Source organism: Pteronotus mesoamericanus, unplaced genomic scaffold (assembly GCF_021234165.1).
Source record: "Pteronotus mesoamericanus isolate MK-2021 breed Mesoamerican mustached bat unplaced genomic scaffold, CSHL_Meso_final contig_164, whole genome shotgun sequence".
In the NCBI taxonomy this organism is placed as follows: Eukaryota; Metazoa; Chordata; class Mammalia; order Chiroptera; family Mormoopidae; genus Pteronotus; species Pteronotus mesoamericanus.
Genome location: NW_026555065.1, coordinates 30023826 through 30046306, shown reverse-complemented (window position 1 = coordinate 30046306; position 22481 = coordinate 30023826). Strand labels below are relative to the sequence as shown.

The 22481-nt window shown below is 42.0% G+C and overlaps 1 protein-coding gene across 1 annotated transcript in view; it reads right to left on the bottom strand.

Moving 5' to 3' along the window:
* RYR3 (ryanodine receptor 3) overlaps positions 1-22481 on the bottom strand; it is a 509318-nt gene that overhangs the window by 219338 nt on the left and 267499 nt on the right. Inside the window, 6 exon segments of the mRNA XM_054565625.1 lie at positions 918-1159; positions 2946-3079; positions 8503-8621; positions 10079-10174; positions 12262-12397; positions 13661-13829. Coding sequence (XP_054421600.1) covers positions 918-1159; positions 2946-3079; positions 8503-8621; positions 10079-10174; positions 12262-12397; positions 13661-13829 — 896 coding nt within the window.

The following is a 22481-nucleotide window of genomic DNA, read 5'->3' as shown; positions in this document are numbered from 1 at the left end:
AGCTCCTGTTCTGGGACTGAGGTGTGAGCGTTCTTGCATTTTCACCCCAGCAGAAGCTGACCCATTCCTGCACAGACACAGGTTTTGGACATGCTTGGGGAAAACAGAGTTCCTCTTTAAAAAAGAAAGCTTTGGCCCTGGCTGGGTAGCTCAGTTGGCTGGAGTGTTGTCCTGATCTGCTACAGTTGTGGGTTCGAGCTCTGGCTAGGGCATATACAGGATTCAACCAATGAATGCATAACTATGTGGAACAACAAATCGATGTCTCTCCTCCTCCCCACTCCCTCCCTCCCTTTCTCTCTCTAAAAAAAAAAAAAATCAGTAAATAAAAAAAGGAAGCTTTGGATTCTTTTTAACAGGTCAGCATTATGTGTCAGGTACAGGGCCATGTATTTTCTAAAGTGCACCATGAAGCAACACGCTGCACTGACAAGATGACGGGCTTGCAGTCAGATCTGAATTCTTCCCAGAGTGACTGTGAATAAGTTACTAAAATATTTTTGCGCTTCAGTTTCCACATCTGTAACATGGGGTCAATATTATCTTCCTTAAGGGGTCATTGTAAGGATAAAATGAGAGAAAAAATGTACACAAGGTATGTAGCTCACCGAGTCTCTTTCTCCTTCCCTGTTTGCCCACATCATCCTGAAACCCTCTGCGAGTAGTACTGTACAGATACAGACGCTGAGCTTGAGGAAAAATGAGGTGATCTGTACTAGATCACGCAGCTGGAAGTGCCAGTCATAGTTTAAAAGCAGGATAGTCTCATTTCAGATCTCTTCCCACCTAACCACCTAATTAGTTTACATTCAAGTCTATATCATTTATACAAAAAGTGACTGTTTCAGCTCAAAAAATTCAAGTCTGAATCATCCCCAGTACAAGATAAGGGGCCAAAGTTTTGGCAAAGTACTCACCTGACCAAAGGTGAAGTCCATCAAAACCATAGGAATACAGGTCGTCACCAACACCGTTGCCTCCCCATCCTTCTCCGCCTCCGGGGTATGGAGCATAGCCTGAGGAAGAGGCCCAGCCCACCCGCAGGTGTGTGGGCTCTGCTGTTAGGAAGGGGTCCACCTGGTCGATAATGAGCTCGAAGTACCACTTTTTGTACTGTGCAGAGCCCTCAGCGACTCCCAGGAAGATGTTTGGTCGAATACTGAAATTAAATACAGGACAGGTGGCGTTTACTGACACTTAGAAACTGAGAAAGCAAACCAAACCAGACCTGAGGAGGCACTGGCCCAAGTAAACCAAGGGCAAGAGCAATCCTGTGGTTTTCATATTGTTCTAAAGTAGAAAAAGCTTTGGCCTCCAGCACTTGATCAAGTTCTTAGGAAGGTGTCAGGACAACATTAATTCTATTACAAAATACAGAGGACCTCGCTCTCTTTAAATGTTCCATTCAAGATGGCCCAACATTTACTGAGTGTCAGCCATGGGTAAAGATGTTGACGACGTCATGTAGAGCTGCATGATTACAAACCCTCATTTCCTATTGTAAGTGAAAGATATGACTTGTTCCATCTTCCGGTAAACTGGGTCAACCACCCCTATTTTCTTAATAGCATTTTTTGTCAACCAAGCATTATTAATAACAATGACCTTTTGAAAGCATTAAGAAGTCACATTGAAAAAGAGTCAGAGAGAGGAGACAAATGCTGCATAGTATTGCTTATATGAGGAATAAAAAAAAAATGTTGAACTCATAGAGACAGAGAATAGGAAAGTGGTTGCCAGGGGCTGGGCTGTGGGAGACAGGGAGAAGGAGGAATAGGAAGGGGCAGTAAAAGGGTACAAACTTTTATTTATAAGATGAATTAATGTCTGAGAATCTAATGTATAACATGGTGGCTATAGTTGATGACATTGTATTGCATAATTGAGATTTGCTAAGAGAGTAGAGCTTAAATGTTCTCACACACACGAAAAAGTGACAGATGTGTTAACACTTGGGGGACAGTCCTTTCACAATGTATATGTATATTAAATCACCACTTTGTACACTTTAAACATCTCACCATATTGTTGGTCTTACCATATTATACTCCAATGAAGCTGAAAAAAAAATGCAGCCTAGATGACAGGAAAGGGACAGAGGAAGAAGTAACTCTCAGACAATGTTATTAAGGGCTAGAAATTTTAATGTATCCAGCAAAATGGCTAAGAACTTGGGACAAGACACTCAAGAGCTTTTCTGAGATGTCCACTGATCTGGGCTGGGGCAATGTTCCATTTTGTGTGGGTAGGGAAAAACCAGCCTGGTACCAAGGGGAAAAAAAGTTTGCATGGATGGCTCGGGTCTGTTGGCTGCTCTATACTTCAAAGGGGAGGCTCTCCTCTCGCCATTGTACATAGACTTGGAAGGGGGCATTCATGGAAAGTTACTGAAGGGCCTTAGGCCTGCTTAGTCCAGGCCCAGTGAGTGCACATGGCTCTCATGCAGCTGCTCGTAGGGACTGGCTGCCTAGGATTGTGCCTGGGCCTGTGCTTTCCATCCTGACCTTCGCAGATAGTTCTAGGGAAGTGACCATGTGCCAGAGGATAAGATAAATCACAGTATCAACATGGGACATCGAATCTATAAGATGTTTTTAGAAAAAAATTGGTTTATCAAAATAAAAATAAGTGGTATGAAGAACATACAAGATAGATCTGCACTGATGTTTAAAGTAAAACATGATCAACCACCTCTGGCCAAGTTCTTCAGACCTTGGGTGGTACACATACACCGCCCTTGGGCTTCCCAGGAGAGAGGGCTGAGAGACTCTGCTACAGGGGTTGTAGTGCAAGGCCCTGAAAAAGCACTCATTTGTCTGCTCTCATCTTATGTGCCGCAGTCATCATGGAAATGATGGGTGCGTGGCTTTGGAGTTTAGATCAGCCCTCTTCCTTCCCTGTCTGGAGACAAGATGCCCATTTTGGAGTAACGATCGTGGCCTTACCTTGTCACGTCATTAATCAGCCGTGTCTGCAGGAGCAGGTTTCTCCGGGGCAGCAAGTTGTCACAGATCAGGTTCTGGTTGGTTCTCACTGCGACCCCATTGCAGAGACAGAGGGAGCACAGCACATCCAGAACCTGCAGCCAGACACACCCGCCATGCCTTAGGCCTGACAGCTGGGACACAGGGAAGAGGCAGGCTTGCTGCAATGGGGGCCAGGTGGCAGGTGGGACGATGGCCTGTTGAGGGTCAAGGAAGCCTCCCCTCTACCACCAAGCATAAATGAATGATGCCCCAGAGCCTTCTGCCTCTTGAGAAATGAGACCAGGCTTCCTTCTGCCCCTCGGCCCTGGTCTTGTGTGCACTTACCTCCAAGGTGCACATTTGTGATTACTATTCTGTAAGAGTAGTGGGTAGGAGTCTAGGCCCTGAAGACAGACTGCCTAGGTTATATCCCATCCGGGGCCAGGACTAGGGTGAGGTGACACATCCAGGGAACAAAATCCAGGCATCTCTTGTTGTTGGGTATGAGTAGGGGCACGGGCTGGAAAGCCCTTCACTGGCCACAGACTGAAGCCCATGTTCCCCTCTGCACATGGTCAGCAGGCGCTCATTCAGCTCTTCACAAGGGGCACTCAGATTCCCATTTGGCTAAGGTCCCTCACATGAAGCAGGCTTGGGACCCTCATGTGGGTCTGGTAGAGCTGATAATAGGGCAGGTTCTGGTTTGGGGGTCTCTCACTGTGATATTATCGAGTCTCATTAAGATATCCTTACATTCCTAGAAACCCATATTCAAAAGCATTTCACCTGTTCCCCTTTCTCCCCTAGAGAGTGATGCTGAACTTGCAAGAGCACAGGCGGTCCCTGAATCTACGAGACTAGCCACCAGCTTCTGTTCCTTTTGTTTGCTGGCTGCCCTGGACGTGAACACAGCCCCCAGCCTCCTCCACCACGTGCTGCTCTCGCCCATCCTGACTCCTTGTGCATCATCCTCTTTCATTCTAAACTGTGTTCCTGCCCTGGCAGAGCAAACCGTGCTGGGCGAGGCACTGCTCCTTCCTCTCCCCTACAGGGAGGAACATGCAAACAGCAGTGATAAGTAACAGCCAGGAGTGTGGCAGCTGTACCAATGGGGAGAGGGCGGGGTAGCAGCATTTCAGTCTTTCAAAGTGGCCTCCGAAGACTCAATGCTTCATGGGGTTTTGATGGCTTCAGGTTGCTGGTGGCATTTGTATCCATAGTTCTCACGAACCAATTTTCTACCTGATTCCTCAAATGTCAACTTTGTTCCAGATAAATACAAAGCACATTTATGGGACAAGCAGAAAGGATCCCAAAGGTGGTTTTGTGGACTTTTACAATCACCACTCCATGAAACATATGGGCTACGGAACTGGAAATCCAGAGGATAATTTCTCATTCTAAGAGCCATAGGTGGCCAGCAAATTAAATACTTATCATCTGGCCTAACACACATTTTCATTTGCTTCGCCTCTCACAGCCTGAGGGAAAAGCAAGCTTAATCTGTGTACAACAGAACAGAAAAGAGAAAAAAAGCCTCTGTGAAAAGTACACAGCCTAACAGCATTCCATCTACAAATAAGCAGTGCCATAAAGAATTGTGACATTATTTAAGCTGTGCTTCAGAAGGCGTATCTTTGGATACAATGGGGAGTGGGGAAACACTTCCTTTCCAAGAAAAGTTTAAATGGGTTCTCTTGAAAGTGAAAGGAGTGTAGAGAGGGCCAGTCTACAGTGGGGGACACACAGGCACAGTGCCTATAGGCCATCTGTACTTTCCAAAGGAGAAATAACATCTCAGTGACCTCTGGGATGTGCGGTTTGTTGTGGCAGTCACTGCTGAGTGACTCACCACAGCCCGTTTTCCCTCTCATCCTGGGCACACAAGACACTACATTTCCCAGCCTTTCTTGCAGTTATATGAGGTCATGTGACTGAGTTCTGACCAATGAAAAGTGGATACCTCACTTACAGTGATGGCCTAGCCCCTAAACCCCTCCCCCCCCAGTCCTCTGTGTACTGCCTATCTAGCTGGTTCTGTAAATCCAAGGAAGGATCATAAAAGTCGAGGCCTCCTTATTCCAAGTGTAACCCAGCTAGGTGCTTGCCAGAAATACAGATGCCCCTAGACTTACTAGATCTGAGCATTCATTTTAATACCTTTGCTAGGAGATTTGTAAGCACATCACAGTTTGTGAAGCCCTGTCCTAGGGGATGGGGAGCTGCTAGATGGAAGGAACCTGTGTCTCTGAATGACCACACAGACTGGAGCCCTCCCATGGACTGGCCTAGGACTGAGACAAGGCCTGAACACATATGTGCGCTTCCATCACTCAAGGTGAGATGAGAGTGGATTCAGGCTCCACTCAGTCATTCCTTTTACTCATTTCTTACACCTGTCATAAATGTGTATGAAATGCCGGCCATGTATAACATATGAGCTTGGCACTGTGGAGATTACAAAGATGATCCCTGCTGTGAAGGAACTTAGTATCTGTGAGAGAAACGTGTGTGTAAACAAAACTACAATAAAAGGCAGAATGGAACCACCGGGGAACAGAGTGCAAGTTGTCTAAGGATCAAGGAGACCGTGTCCAACTAGAAAAAGAAAAAGCTTCATAGAGGATTTGAACTAAGTTTTGAAGGGTAGTTAGCATTTTGATGGGTCCTGGAAAAGCAGAAAGGATCAAGGGGCAGAGTGCATTCAGAAAATGGGGAGGGGGCAGTGTACCCCACTCCTGTCTCTTTTACTCCAAAGAGTGTGTTCTTTCCTTCTAACTTGTTTATCTCAAAATCGATCATGCTTTAGATGAGTGGCAATGCTTTCCATGGGAGGGATAGAGGTGGCAACTGAAAACTCTTAGAGAGAAAGGGGAGGTCTACCTATTGCCTGTGTAGATACTCTCGATTCTAAGCATGTGATTGCAGGGGGTGTGGTACAGAAAAGGGTGTCTCTGTCTACAGCCATACCACCCTGAACACGCCCGATCTCGTCTGATCTCGGAAGCTAAGCAGGGTCGGGCCCGGTTAGTACTTGGATGGGAGAAAAGCGTGTCTCAAAACCCATGAGACAAACAAACCATTTTTAAAGGAACAGTGTCATGACTCTGAAGACCATCTTCATGGACCCTCAAACATGAGTCTGAGAAACACGAACTCATCATATGAAATGTCTTCTAATTGTCAATTCTTCACTACAAAGAATTTTGTATTTATATAACTATAAAAATAATAACACAAAATGAAACAGTCTCGTAGAACATGTGAGCCATGAAGAACATGCTCATAGACTTCCGCTTGAGAAACCTGCAAGGAATATTAAACTTGGAGTTGGGAGACCTAAATTCTGGTCTTAGGTCTGGTGTTAACTATACCTGTGGCCTCTGGCAAGTTGCTGAACATCTCAAAGCCCATGTCCCAGCCTTGTTACTGCCTCTGTCAAGTGAAAATATTAATAATGCTACCTCATGGCTTCACAATGAGGACTAACGAAAATGCATGTGAACACTGAGAACAGTACCTGGCATTTATCAAAGGCAAAATAAATGTTAGCTATCACCATCCTCATTATTACTGTCGCTGTTGTTGGAAGAGTGGGGAGGTGCGTTGTGGCTCTAAATTTCAGTATATATTCTGTCACTGTCTTCATGGAAAATTAAGTGAAGGGGCTGACACTTGGGACTGGAGAAAACAGAGCTGCCTGGATAGGAAAACATTCCTTGGGCACTTTCCAAGCAGAGATAAAGTGTTGCAACGGTAGTCTGGTTTGTACTCTGCACATTCCTTGCAAAGCTACCACAGATACCCCTCCTGATGATTTGAGGCCAGGCTTCTCTTTGAAAATATAAGTTATCCAACTGAACAATCTCTAAGAGTAGAACTAAATTCATGGCAAGACAGCCTTCATCCCACAATCTTCCCAAAGACAAAAAAGGGACATCTCGAGGAGACTCTCCAAGTACCAAGACCACATTGCCAGAACTCTGACAACATTGGCCAGAATTTCTCAAAGAGGCCTTGGCTCTAGAAGATTAAAGGCTACTCTACTAGTGTACTTGGGCAACATGTAAGATGGGGTCTTGATTTCTAGCAAAGTACTTCAGCTTATTAGGCCTCAGTTTTTTCAACTGTAGAATGGGCTGAATAGTCACCAACTTGCTGCCAAGGAACATCCATTGAATGCCGTGTAGATTTTTGCTAAATGATGTCCTAACAAACTGGTTTTTACCAAGTGCACTATGTGGTGCTATCATAAAGAAACCCCCAGGACAATGATGTACAGCAGCTTTCCTTTTAAAGAGCTCCTCTTGACACTTACATGCAGCTTGTGGCTCAGACCACGTGTTACTTGGGTACTTATCAATTATTCTAATTACACCCCGCAGACAGGAGAAACATGTTGGAACATTGAGAAGCTGGACTGAAGTTGGAGCCTCATGCCTACTTTTGATTTACCATATTTGGAAAAGCAATTACAGATCCCACATATTTCTTTCTATTCTTTGCCAAGCAATTTCACAGATGCTAAGGACCATGGCTTTTTTGTTTGTTTCCTGAGGGTGATACATACCATCTAAGCAATGCTTCATAGCCTCATTCTCCTGGACCCCCTAAGATGTATTTCAAATGCGCAGTACCCCCAAATGATGACAAGCAAAAGAGGCCAGTGATCAAGCTGAGTTCTCTCGCTCCTCAGGACCCCGGCTGCTGTCCCTCATGTCCAGTCATGCGATCTGCTCTTGAAACACACTCCCTCAGCCTTGGAGTACCTGTCTAATCAGTCAGTGCAGCAGCCTTCATGTATGAGGGGTGGATGTTGAAGGGTCAGGTTAAGTATATTTTAATAGACTTTTTCCAAAGGTCATTGTGTCTTTAGAAATATAATTCCATAAAAACAGATGTTAGAAATTAAAGAGATCTCAAAAAAAAAAAAAAAAATGGATACAGCATCCGCCTCAGAAAGTGAAATGTCTCCATTTTACAGATGAAATAACTGAGGCCCAAAGTCACACAGCTATTTTGTATTAAGGGGAGAGACCCACAGCTTCAGTCCTCTTGCTGGCTCCTGCAGATTCACTGTGACTCATGGTAAAGCTAGCTTTTAATAACACGACTCTATGTTGTTTTTATCTGATTTTGGAAAATCTTCTATACACAGCTGGCATCAGCTGTTACACTGCTGAGCTCCCAGCCCCCAGGGGTGGGAGCAAGGCCTGCAGCTGGCCATGCAGAGACTTCAGCCCAATGCCTCCCACAGTCCCCTGTGTTTTAAGGGCTAATGATGGCGAGCAGGACTTGGGAAGCTGGCAGACAGGAAGGGAGACCATCCAAAGCCCAGTGTGACCATCTGGCTTGTTAGTACCTCCCAGGCAAGGAAGGGTCTTTCAGAACCTGTTTCCTAAGGTGCTTTTTTTGTTTTTGATTTTTTAAAATCAAAGCCAAGAAGGAAAGCAGGCAACAACACACTCTCAGTAACACACAATAGTTATTAAGTGGCCAGGAGGAAAAGCCAGGCAAAGCTCAATCACCAACACACCTTGTGGTTCCGCCCGTGCTTATCCAACAGGGAGATGATGGACTTGATGTGTCCCTCTGCTATCAGATTTAAGGCTTCTGGGCTTTCAGTCAGGATGCAGTGCAAAACTTCCAAGATACCTACGGGAATGTCATGAAAGTCATTTGGACATTTATTAACCTGCTGAACTGGCCATAATTTTCAAACCTGACAATGAAAAGACCATCCTGAGGGGACAGAATATCATCAGGTCTCTAAACCTATTAAATATTTCCAGCCAGAAGAAAGATGCAGTCATCTCTTGTAGACTTCAGGAACCTCTGCAGGCCAACTAGTCTGTAATTAGAGGTGAGTTTTATTCAGCACTAACTATATTTCCCTTTTCCTGGGCAAAGGCACAATGCTTCTGTGTCAAAATATAGAAAAGCGGCTGAAAAATGGAATTATTAACTTGATCAAACCAAGCAATACTTAATTTAAAAACAGAAAAGCAGATGCCCAGGTTAATTTAAATTCCAAAGGTCATTCAGGTAATTGAGACAATATTTGAAGTGTTCCTCAAACAAGAGTTTATCTAGGAATCACCCCAGAAATTATTTTAATGTTTGATGTCCTGGAGTATCAAACAAATTGTAAGCTCACTAAAAAATACTGTTTGGCTTTGCCTCCTTTTCTTGGCACACTGGATGGTTTTCTGTATTAAGTGAAGGCTTAAGAAAAACTACCTGGTGCCCCAACAGCTTGGCAACACTGTGACAAAAATGCAAGAGAAGAAGTTAGCCAGAATCTTCACTGGTTTCATTAAGAAAATTCCTCTTAATTCTGTTTTCCCCCCAAGGTTTTCATAAATCATCCTGAAATGCAGTCTGGCCTATGGGAGGAGATACTGAAGGAAAGAGAGGCTTAGGAAGACACGCGTAGGTGCTGGTCCTGCGGAAGCCTTCCCTCGACCTGTCTTGCCCAAGCTCCTGCCACCTCTAGACAATGAAAGAAGCATCAAAGCCTGTCAGCTTCCCAGAGAGGGCCCACGCCTGTCATGTTCACTCATCTCCGAGGAAGCCAACTGCTGAGCTTCATGGCATAGTCACTTGGTCACTTACCAACAATGACTATTCTCTTGGCTCAAATTCTCTGTGAGTCATGAAGGGCTCCGGACATGATGTCAAGGGTGACTCAGGGGGTGGGAGGAATCATCATTTCCTCTTATTCCACAGTCATTTTTCAGTCCTGCTTCTAAACCAAATTGTTAGGAGGATCATGTCCAGAAAGAATTTAGAAAAGCAGAGCGCGCGCCCCAGTAGCAGTTAGAAGGAGGCTGGGACTCTGGGCGAGGGCGATTAAAGGATCCAGGGGACGAAGATGAAGGCCCAGAATGAAAAGTGAAACACAGGTGGAGACTGTTCAAATCGGGTTGGCATTGTTAAATAAAGTTATAAGGGTGTGAAGGAGATTTAGCTTTTTGTTGTTGTTGAAATAATTGTTTGTTTGCAATCTAGTGGAACAAAGAATTGTTCAAAGATTCAACATTGTTTGCCTTTTTACAGAAGGGAAAAAAAAAAAAGGCCACATTTTCCATTGGTTTCATGTCAATTCTTACCTGAGGAAGATTCTAGTCTGTCCAATTTGCTGATTAGCCAATCAAGGTTATTGGAGAATTGAGCACAATTGTTTCTGTTTCCACGGATGAGGGCAGCTGTGAACAAGGAAGTATTTAATCACATACGAGTTAAAGGACGCAATGGAGACATGAGGACTTGGGAAGCTTTTAAATATACTTCAGCTACTTAGCAACTAAAGGAATGAATGACAATCTTCCCCTCCCTAGCCCTCTGATTCAATCCTGTTTCTGTATCTAAAAGAGTATAAATCCAGTATTCACTCAAGTACTTCCAAAGACTCTGCTATGAACTGGGCACCTGTCTAGTTGCTGGGAATAAAGCCATGGGCACCTGACAGCAGAGTCCCTTCATTCAGGAAGCAGGAGGATGAGACCATCAACACACAAACTAATAAAATTACTTCAGATGGTGCTAAGCAAAATAAATAAATAAGTAAATAAATAAAAAGTATCTGCTAGGTTATTGGCTAAAAAACTCAATTCCTCACAGTGTTTTCTTAAACCTAGCTAGAGATTTGCTGTTTTTCAATGCTAAAAGAAGACACCCAAATGAACACAGCTGGATAAGCTGGTAAAGCTATTAGGTAGGTAACGATTAAAAATGAAACTCTAAAATATCGAGAACACATCAATGTAAGACAGTGGTCCCCAAAGTGTGGTCTCTTGGACCAGAATGTCAGGGCCACCTGAGAACTTGTTAGAAATGCAAATTCTCTGGCTTTATCCCAGAGCTACTGAATCAGAAGCTCTGGGGATGGGGCCTAGCATCTGCGTTTTAATCAGCCCTCCACCTGACTTTGCTGTCTGCTCACATTTGAGAAGCAATGGTAGGTAGTATTGCTAAGAGAGGGAGGGAATATGCTGTCATTAGATTTTCACCAAATCTAGATCGGAAGCAACCTTCTCTCCCTAAGCCAACTGCAGATGTAACTCTGGAACAAGTGCCTATACATGGATGGGACCCAAGTAGCTTGCTTTTGATATTGTTAATTTTCAAAGATTAGGGTTTTACAGATGCTGTTAAGGTGTTTGGATATGGAAAGGTCTGCCTCAGCACCTCTGCTCTTGTACCTCTGCAGTTAGTGGAGAGCAGAATTTGTTGTGAGTTCTTAACCTGCTTTTCAGGTCAGCTGAAACCCAGGGAGTCAGTCTGCCTGGCCTCACAGCATCAGTTTCTTTATCAATAAAATGGGGATAGCTGTAGTACCTACACCTCAAAGTGTTGTTCTGAGGATCAAAAAGAGATACTCCACTGCTTGGCTCACAGAGCTCAATAAATGTCAGCTACTCGTGTTGTAATAATTATTGCTGAGATTAAGCTGTGTCACTGCAGAGTATTAGAGTTGGAAGTTACTTTATAAGGCCACACGGTGCCTGATCTTTGACACTGAGAATGGGTCTAACCTGACTCCTCTGGGCTCCCCTCTGGCTCGCCCTCAGCTTCCTATGGACTTCCTCTAATGGGTCATATGCTTCAGAGCAAAGCCTTAAAGTGCTGCCTTGTCACCATGTCTGAGCAACTACTGGTGGCCACCTCCATGCAGGGGCCAATATGTTTTCCGCTGTCTTTCTCCTACAGCCTGGCAGTCTGGGCCCACGTGGGGGTACTGGGTACAGCAGGCACCAGGACATGACCACACATTCAGTGTTGTAAGAAGAAAGGCTGGGTGCTCAACCATCCTTACTCACCACCTTTATTTTTCCCACCAAAATGAAATAAGGAACAGGCCAAAGAAGTAGGAATTATGACCGACCAATAAGTCAACAGTGAAAGGATATAGAGTTTAAGAGAGAAACTGTCCATAAAGTGCAGGTGTCAGAAATTTAGAACTGGAGGCACTGTGGATATATCCTAGTCTTGTATCTCATTCTAAAGATGAGGAATTGAGGTTCAGGGAGCATTAAGTGACTGCCAAGGCTTTCACAGGTAGTTTTGGCCAAATGGTCACTATCTGCTTCCACTGGCTGCTGACTTCTTGCTCTAAGTTTGGAAAATACAATAAGCTACTAGTTATCAGAATGATTGTCTGGGTTAGAATCAAATGGTTAACAAAAGGCTTCTGAGAAATGAAACTAGATAACCACCTTGGTTTGTTGTGTGGAAATCCCAGAGAGACCACCCTGGGGAATCATCCCAGGGAGAGGGCTGCGAGCGTGCTTACCTAGCAATTTGTACAGGAGGTTCAGAATTTCCTTCCAGGCCATGCCACTCTCTTCCCTTGCGATCCCTGCAAAGTGTGCAACACTGTTGTAGATGTTTAAGCGATCGATGCAGTTTAACACTAGGGCCAACATTCCCTGTGAAGGCAAGTGGGTAAAAAAGTAAAAATTCCTGATTAAGAAAACAAACACCTTTTGTTCTATCCCCTCCCGTACCAAGCAACTTTTAAGGCTAATAATGCTAATATGCAAATAGATCTTCATGGTGCCAGCTTTTTGATGCCTCGGAGACCTAAAGAGCCTCCATTCTGGGAGGTGTGCCCCACATGTTTAGCCCAGACCAAGGGCACATTGAGGAAGAAGGAGGGTGAATGAGTCTCACAAATGCCTGCTTGGAACCCAGTGTAAAACGAGTGTGACTCACCCAGAAATAGCCCAGGATATGCTGCCTATTTTTCCCTTAAATCTCAAATGAGTTCAAGAAATTCCACTCAGATACACAAAGTGGAATCTAAAGACAGCAACACTGAAAGAGTATTTTTAACTACTATTACATCTAAATCACAATACTATGCTACCTGGTTAAAACATCTGCACGTAGCTGTCCTTAAGGAGATGTAGTTCCAAAGCTCCCAAAATGTACAATGTCCCCAGAGCCAGCCTGCTTAGATCACTGAACTGACTGAGCAGGGATGGGTCTATATTCCATGCCACTAACTTTGGAAATGCCCAAAGAAGAGGCTCTGTCCCCAGGAACAAGGGACTGCAGGACGCCACAAGAGTATGAACATGGCCTGTTAGTGCCAAATCACCATGACCAGTTTCAGAAAAGGCATGTGACTTGTCTCGGTCATACATTGCCAGGGATGGAGACAAATTAGGGCCCCATGAGTTCCAAGTTAGTGTTCTCTCATATTCAGGCCCCATTCCTAGTGACTCAGATACTCAAGTTCTATCTAAGATCTAACATCATGTATGTCTCAGACCAGCTCCTCAGCCATTTCTGATGTGGAAGCTGGGCATTTGTATTTTTCAAATAAGTTTCCTAGGTAATTCTGACATCTTCCAAAATTTAGGAATCACTGCCAATGCCATGGTCTAATGGCTGAGATTTTCAAAATGGATTTTGGATGTACATGTGGCATTGACACTTCAAAATATAATCTGGTTTGAATGTGCCCATGTACATTGCTATCTTGTACACTGTTGTGTAAGCCAGGGGTGGCTGACAGGGAAGGTCAGCTTCCAATGCATCTTTTTCTTCCCAGCTTCCTCTCTTTCATGTGCAATACGTCTCTTTCATAAACATGTGCAGGCATGGAGACAAAGCTAATTGTAATCATAGGATTATTTTAGCTGTGGACACAAGGAGAATCTCAATTTTTAATTTTTTGGACTTACCTCTTCCTTGAAAAGATTCTGTCTGTTTTTGAGCGAGCGGAGCTTGTTCTGCTTGTCTTCATGCTGCATCTCCTCCTCCGGGGGCTGGAAGTAGGAGATCAAGTCCTGTAAGGTCTGCAGGACCTCTTCTATTGGCAGGGTGATGGGGGCAGCTGTGCGATTGTTTCCACTAAAAAACACGAGATGGACATGGCTCAGGCACTGGGCCTCCAGTAGGGACCCTGACAAGCAACCACCAGGTCCTGGTTCCCACCTGCCCCCTACTGGGCAAAATGCACTGCCTCCCAAGGTAGTTGCTGCGTGAATTGACACTTGCCAACTAACAGAGCAAAAGAAGGGAATGTTCTGATTCAATTTTAAAGCCACTTCATAAATACAGTGAAATGGCCCTTGGCTGTCTGCCACACTTTTTCATTTTTGAACAAAAATATCTTCTAAATTAATAAACTTATTAACCCATAATTCTCTTACACTATTACATGTTCTTTTTGGAATAGGTTAAACATAAGGATGGGGGGGGGGCGGTTTCCATTACTCGTCTCCTGCTCCATCTATATATCTTTGTCTTCCCTCTGTCTCTCTCCATGTGTCTTTTTAATATCTCTGCATATGTTTTTCTCTTAAGGTTTCTATGGGTGTGTACGCACATACCTGCTCCCCCCATTTATTGATGTCTCTGATCTCTGTGTCTGTCTTTCTCCTCCTACTTCCTCTGTGGGCCCCCATCTCCATCTCCACGCTCATCTCTTTCTCAGCATCCCCCCCATCTCTCCACATCCTTCCTCTCTGCCCCAAAGCCTCCCTCTTTGGTGCTCCCTACCACTTCCCTCATTCTCGGTTGTGTTCCTACTTATCCTGAATGTGTCTGTCTCCCTGACTCTGTCATAATTTTCAAAAAGTCCAGCCATTAATCTTGTCAACACTGAGAGACCACAAACCTCCAGAAATGGTGAAATGAGCCCTCTCATCCCCTTGAGGGTTACACTGGTGGGTCATTTTGAGAATAAAGGGTAAGAGGAGGCAGACGGAAATGGACCCAGCCCCTAGGGAACTGCATCACTGGCCCCAAGAGACTGAGAATTGATTGAATGCATAAATAATGTCAAGTTTTTACCTTGAGTCAATTACTCATGAGTTCCCTTTATGTTTACAGTGTATCTGGTTATTTATTAGTATGAACACATAAGAAGAAAAGATCGTTCTCTAGGCCTAAAGCAAAGGCTGAACAAGCCTTGAAAATACTCAGGTTATAAGGTGAAAATAACATTAATTTATGTAAAAAATGCCAAGTGCATATAATGAAGGTAGAACACTAGAGATACTCCTCACCTGTATGTAGTCTAGCCCATGGTAGGTGCTTAGGAAGTGTTCATTGATGACTGTCTGGGATATTATAGTACAAAGACAGCAGAGAAGAATGTCATGAGGACATGAGGTGAAGGTTAGGAATTACAAAACCCAATCAGAAATGACTTCCCAATTCTAGATTCAGTGAAGGGAGGGATACATTTCTCTGACCATTTTTGATCCACTTAAAGAGTTTCTCTCTCTCTCTATCTTTCTCTAACATTTTCAGTTTACTAGAGACACTGATGCCAGTTAAGTAAGCAGTGTTTCTTCAACTGATAACAAAAGATGAAAAGGAGATTTTTTTGGCATTTTTTTGTAGAATTAAAGGGCAACTACACAGGGGACTGGAAAACCCAGGTCGCAGTCACTGCCATTAACCAATCAGGCTTGAGTGCCTCCTAGCCTCTTGTCCTTCAATTTTAAGTCTGGAAAATAGGCAGGCACACTCTGAGAGCCAAGTCGTTCTGGGGCTAATTTTTGTTCTGTGGTTTTCACTGCTGATCACTTCATCTTGCTCCTTGACAAAACATCAGTACAACAGTCCTCCACTGGACCAAGGGAGATCTCTCAATTGCTTCAAATTAAAACACATACCACATGTCTGGCACTAGGGACAGTGGTGAGAATAGACATGACATCTCATTGGCCTAATAGTGCTCACCTTATACTCTAGAACCCTGGGGAGGTGACCCGGAGTGATAGGGACAAGATGACATTTCAATGCAGAACTCACTATGTGGGCATCTATCTTATCCCAACTTTTTTGATTCTATTGTCACTGCTTCACTACATCCTTACTCTTTGCCAAGGATTTCTTTTGTAAAATTTAAGTAAGATCTCAGGTGATTCTGAACATCTATCACATCATTACTATCACACATTTATATACTGTTTCCCTCCTCAGTGTAAACTCGGAGGTCAGCTGGACAGCTATCACCTCTTCAACAGGATTCCCAAGATGCCCCCATCTCTCGCACTGCTCATCTGTCCTGTTGGACAGCTCCTAGTGACTGTATAGAGGATGATGACACAGCACAAGCAAACGAGCCTTTTCTTCATCATTATTCCTTTTTGTTCCTTCGCTATTCATTTAACTGTAATTTGCTCTACCAGGTGGCCACCCTTCCCTCTGGTTTCCATTTGTACATAGCACATACTGTTGGTTTCTCAAAAGAGAAGGGAAGGGACAGAATGTTATTTCTGAATTATGTTTTTATCCTTCACCTGTCAGCTCTTGAAAATTCAAGTACTATGGCTTTTGTAGCCCCCACCCTGCCATATTGGTTTCTTTTTCATTACTCGTCCTTCCTTCTAAAACAGTCTGTGGCTGGAGAATCAAGAATTTCTGCCATTGAGGTAAAATGGCAATGAATAAGTACCTATCAAAAATAACCTTAAATGTAAATGGAGTAAATGCTCCAATCAAAAGACACAGGGTAGCTGAATCGATAAGAAGACATGAACCACACATATGCTGCCTACAAGAGACCCACTTCAGAACAAAAGACCTACACAGACTGAAAGTGAAGGGTTGGAAAAAAGTATTCCAAGCAAATGGACAGGGGGAAAAAAAAGCCTGGTTAACAATACTTATATAAGACAAAATAGACTTCAAAACAAAGGCCATAAAAAGAGACACAGAAGCACACTTCATAGTATTCAAGGGAAGAATCCATCAAGACATAAACATTGTAAACATATATGTACCCAACACAGAGGCACCCAAATATGTAAGAAAAAGCTTGGAGGACTTCAAGAAAGATATAGACAGCAATACACTTATACTAGAGGATTTTAACACCCCACTGTCAAAATGGATAGATCTTCCAAACAAAATATCAACAAGGATATTGAGGCATTGAACAATATCCTAGATCAAATGGACTTAACGTATATACATAGAAACTTCCATCCCAAAGAAGCAAAATACACATTCTTTTCAAATGCACATGGAACATTTTCAAAGATAGACCACATGATAAGACACAAAACAAGCTTCAGCAAATTCAAGAAAACTGAAATCATATCAAGCATTTTCTTGGACAACTAGGGCCTGAAACTAGAAACTAACCTCAAGGGAAAAAAACCCAAAACATTCAAATTCATGGAGATTGAACAGCATGCTATTAAACAGTGAATGGGTTAATAATGAGATCAAGGAAGAAATAAAAAAGGTTCTGTAAACAAATGAAAATGAACACACAGAAGTCCAAAACTGATGGGACACAGGGAAAGCAGTCCTGAGAGGGAAGTTCATAGCAATACAGGCTGCCCTAAAAAAGATAGAAACATTTCAAACAAACAACCTACCCCTATAGCTACAAGAACTGGCGGAACAAAAACAAAGCCTAGAGCACTTAGAAGGAAGGAAATAACCAATGTGAAAGCAGAATTAAACAACGTAGAGACTAAAAGAACAATTCAAAGGATCAATAAATTCAGGAGCTGGTTATTTGAAAGATAAACAAAATCGACAAGTCCTTAAGCAAACTCATAAAGGAAAAAAAAGAGAGAGGACCCAAATAAACAAGATCAGAAATGAAAGAGGAGAGATTACAACTGATACCACAGAAATACAAAGGATTGTAAGAAATTACTACAAATAACTACATACCAAGAAATTTAAAAACTTGGATGAAATGGACAAATTTCTAGAAAAACATAATCTTTCAAAACTGAATCAAGAAGAAGCAGAAAGCCTGAATAGACCAATAACAGCTGGTGAAATAGAAGCAGTAATCAAAAAACTCCTGGCACACAAAAGGTCTGGACGGGACAGTTTCACAGAATTTTATGAAACATTTATGGAAGCGATAACCCCTGTCCTTCTCAGACTATTTCAAAAAATATAAGAAGAGGGAAGACTCCCAAACTCTTCTTATGATGGCAGCATAATCCTAATACCAAAACCAGATAAAGACCCAACAAAGAAAGAAAACTATAGGTTACTATTACAGATGAACATAAATGCTAAAATCCTCAACAAAATATTGGCAAACCACATCCATCAATACACTAAAAAGGTCATCTACCACAGTCAAGTGGGATTCATCCCAGGGATCTAAGGATGGTAAATATTCACAAATCAATAAATGGGATACATCATGTAAACAAAAGAGAAGACAAAAATCACTTGATCATATCAATAGAGGTGAAAAAAGCATTTGATAAGGTACAACAACCATTTATGAGAAAAACACTCAGCAAACTGGGAGCAGAGGAAACATACCTCAACATAATAAATGCCATATATGAGAAACCTACAGCCAACATCGTCCTCAACAGGCAAAAACTAAAAGCTTTCCCACTAAGAACAGGAACAAGACGAGGATATCCGTTTTGACCACTTCCATTCAACATAATATTGGAAGTCCTAGCCACAGTGATCAGGCAAGAAAAAGAAATAAAAGGCATCCAAATTGGAAAGGATGAAGTAAAACTGTCATTGTTTGCAGATGACATGATAGTGTACATAGAAAATCCTATGGACTCCACCAAAAATCTACTTGACCTAATAGGTGAATTTGGCAAAACAGCGGGATACAAAGTCAATATTCAGAAATTGAAGGCATTTTTGCACACCAATAATGAAATATCAGAATCAGAAATCAGGAAAAAATTCCATTTGATATAACAACAAGAAAACTAAAGTACCTAGGAATGAACTTAACCAAGGAGGTAAAACACCTGCATTCAGAACTCTACACATCACTGAAGAAATTAAGGAAGACACAAACAAATGGAAGAATATGGCATGCTCATGGATTGGAGGAGTTATCATCATCAAAATGTCCATACTACCCAAAGCAATTTATAGATTCAATGCAATCCCTATTACAATACCAATGACATATTTAACAGATATAGAACAAACATTTCAAAACTATGTATGGAACAATAAACAACCCCGAATCACCACAGCAATTTTGAGAAAGAAGAACAAAGCAGGAGGATCACAATACCTGACATCGAACTATATCACAAGGCTACTATAATAAAAACAGTCTGGTCCTGGCATAAGAACAGACACATAGACCAATGGAACAGAGAACCCAGAAATAAACCCATGTCTCTATGGTCAATTAATATTAGACAAAGGGGGCAGAAGCATAAGAATAAAAATAGCCTTTTCAATAAATGGTGTTGGGAGAGCTGGACAGCTGCAGGCAAAAAAAACAACCAACCAACCAAACAAAACCAAATTACCAACCACCAACTTACATCATACAGAAAAAGAAACGCAGGATGGATAAAAGACTTAAAGACAAGTCACAACACCATAAAAGTCCTAGAGGAAAACACAGGCAGGAAACTCTCAGATAGTCCATGCAATAATACTTTTACTGATATGTCCCCTAGAGCAAGGAACAATAAAGGAAAGAATAAACAAATGGAACTTCATCAAAATAAAAATCTTCTGCACAGCTAAAGAAAACATCAGTAAAATGAAAAGGGAACGAACTGTATGGGAAAATATATTTGGAAATGACAACTTGGACAAGGGTTTGATCTTCAAAATATTTTAAAAACTCACATGACTCCACTCCAGGAAGACAAAGAACCCAATTAGAAAATGGGCAAAGGAGCTGAACAGACATTTCTCCAAGGAGGACATACTGAGGGCCCAGAGAGATATATGAGAGGATGCTCAGCATCACTGGCCATCACAGAAATGCAAATTAAAACCACAATGAAATATCACTTCACATTGGTCAGAATGACCATCAAAAACAAATCAACAAACAACAAGTGCTGGTGAGGTTGTGGAGAAAAGGGAACCCTAATACACTGTTGGTGGGAATGCAGACTGGTACAGCCGTTGTGGAAAAGAGTATGGAATTTACTCAAAAAACTAAAAATGGAACTGTCTTTTGACGTGGAAATTCCACTGATAGGATTATACCCTAAGAACCCTGAAACACCAATTCAAAGAATCTATGGACCCCAGTGTTTCTTGCAGCACAATTCACAATACCTAAGTACTGGTAGCAACTGAAGTGCACATCAGTAAATGAGTGGATCAAAAAACTATGGTACATTTACACAGTGGAATACTATGCAGCAGAAAGAAAGAAGGAGCTACTACCCTTGTGACATCATGGATGGATCTGGAGAGCATTATGTTGAGTGAAATAAGCCAGGCAGAAAAAGACAAATACCATATGATCTCACCAATAAGTGGAACCTAATTAACAGAACAAGCAAGCAAAATATAACCAGGGACATTGAAATAAAGAACAAACTGACAGTAATCAGAGGAGATTGGGGAGGGGATAATAGGAGAAAAAGAGGAAGGGTCATCAAGGAATGTGTATAAAGGACACGTGGACAAAGCCAAAGTGGGGAAGGACTGAGAGTGGCAGGTGGGGGTGGGTGGGGTGGGATGGGGAGTCATGGTGGGAAAATGGAGACAACCGTATTTGAAGAACAATTAAAACAATAAAAATAAATAAAAATAAATTTAAAAAAGGAATTCCCCCCATTGAGGGGGAACTCCTATAAAATAATGATAAAATTGGACAAAATCATCCAAAATAACCTTGTAAATCCCTGGAAATTGGTGAAAGACATAAAACAAACAGGACCATGTATTTTTAAAAAGAACCTTGGTAAGAACAGGGGGAGTCTGTGGTGTTTCAGCCTGAGGCTGTTCACTTGCCTTACCCCAGCTTTATAAAAAAGAAATTCTAAGAGGCCAGGGCAGGCCCTGTGCAAAGCCACCTGCATGCACAGGAAGGACCAGGGAGGGTTCTAGCTATCTATCGTCTTCGGGATGAACATCAGCCTTCTTTGTGCAAGCTGAAAGTAAAATCTTGGACAGACTTAAAACTGCCTGAACTGTAACATGTTATCCAACCTACATGGGTAGCAGGCTTGCCTTAGATGAAATACTATGGGAAGTCTTTCGGGCTGAGAGAAAATGACACCAGACAGGGACTAAAATCACATGAAGACACAAAGAGCATTGGTAAAAGTAGTTATGTAGCTAAATATAAAAGACTATATGCGTGTGTGCGTATGTGTGTATGCATACAACAATAATTATAAAACTCTATTGCTCAGCTTACTCCATATGAAGTTGTGACATACAAGACAATATCATCACAAAGGAGCAGGGAATGACTAGAACAATATTGGAGCCAAGTTGCTTTGTTTTACTTGTCAAGTTTATATTAACTTGTTTCAAGTTAAATACATACTTATTCCCTAGAGTAACCACTAAGAATATAACTTTAAAAAGTAGTTAAAAACTCAACAAAGGAATTAAAATGCTATACTAGAAAATATTTAAAACAAAAGAAAGCAGTAAAGAAGGAACAGAGGAACCAAAAGGACATGATACAAAGATCACATAACATAACAAATGGCAGATATAAATGCAACCAACTGAATAACTGCATTATCTATAAATAGATTACACACACCAATAAAAGGAAAAGATTGTCAAACTACATTGAAAATCCAATGTACTCAATCCTATCCCAGAGCTGTTAGCCTGCTTCCTATCTATGAGTCTGTCTCTACTTTGCATTCAGCGAAAAAGAAAAAAAAAGAGAGAGAATGAACTCATGGACAGAGACAACTGGGTGGTGACTGTAGGGGTGGAGATGGAAGAGGGTATGGGGGCATAAATGGTGGTGGAAAAAAATCCAACATACGCTATCTGCAAGGCATACTTTGTAGATTCAAAGACACAAAGAGGCTAAAAGTAAAAAGGATTGGAGAAGATACACCACCCAAACAGTAATCATAACTGCATATAGAATATTTGGTGCAGCTCTAAAAGTCATACTTCCAGACAAAAAATGTTCATAGATGAAAAAGAGAGGCATTTTATAATTATAAGAGTCAATTTATCAGGAAAAAATACCTATTATAAACATAAGCACCCAACAACAGAACTCAAAATATGTGAAGCAAAAATGGACAGGATGAAGGAAGAGAAAGACAATTCAGTAATAGCAGATATTTCAATACAATACCCCATTTTCAATTGGATAATGTAACAAACTATATTAATAAAGGACAAAACCCCATGAACGTCTCAATAGACAAAAATAATTTATATAATCTAACACTCAATCAAGATTTTTAAAAAAGCAACAAAAAAAACCTCTCAACAAACCAGGGATAGAAGGAAACTTCATCAGCATGTTAAAGGGCATCTCCACAGCCCCTGCAACTAACCATACTTAATGGTCAAAGACTGAATGTTTCCCGCTAATATTAGAAACAAGACAAGGATGTTTGTTCTTTCCACTTTAATTTCACATTGTAATGGATATTCTAGGCAGCACAAACATAGAAAAAAAGCAAAAAAAGACAATCCAACCCTACATTTTCAAGAACGAGAGAAAAAAAAACCAAACAAAGCCCACTGAGTAGAAGGAAGGAAATAACCAATGTGAGAGCAGAATTAACAGACACAGATACTAAGAGAACAAGTCAAAGGATCAATAAATTCAGGAGC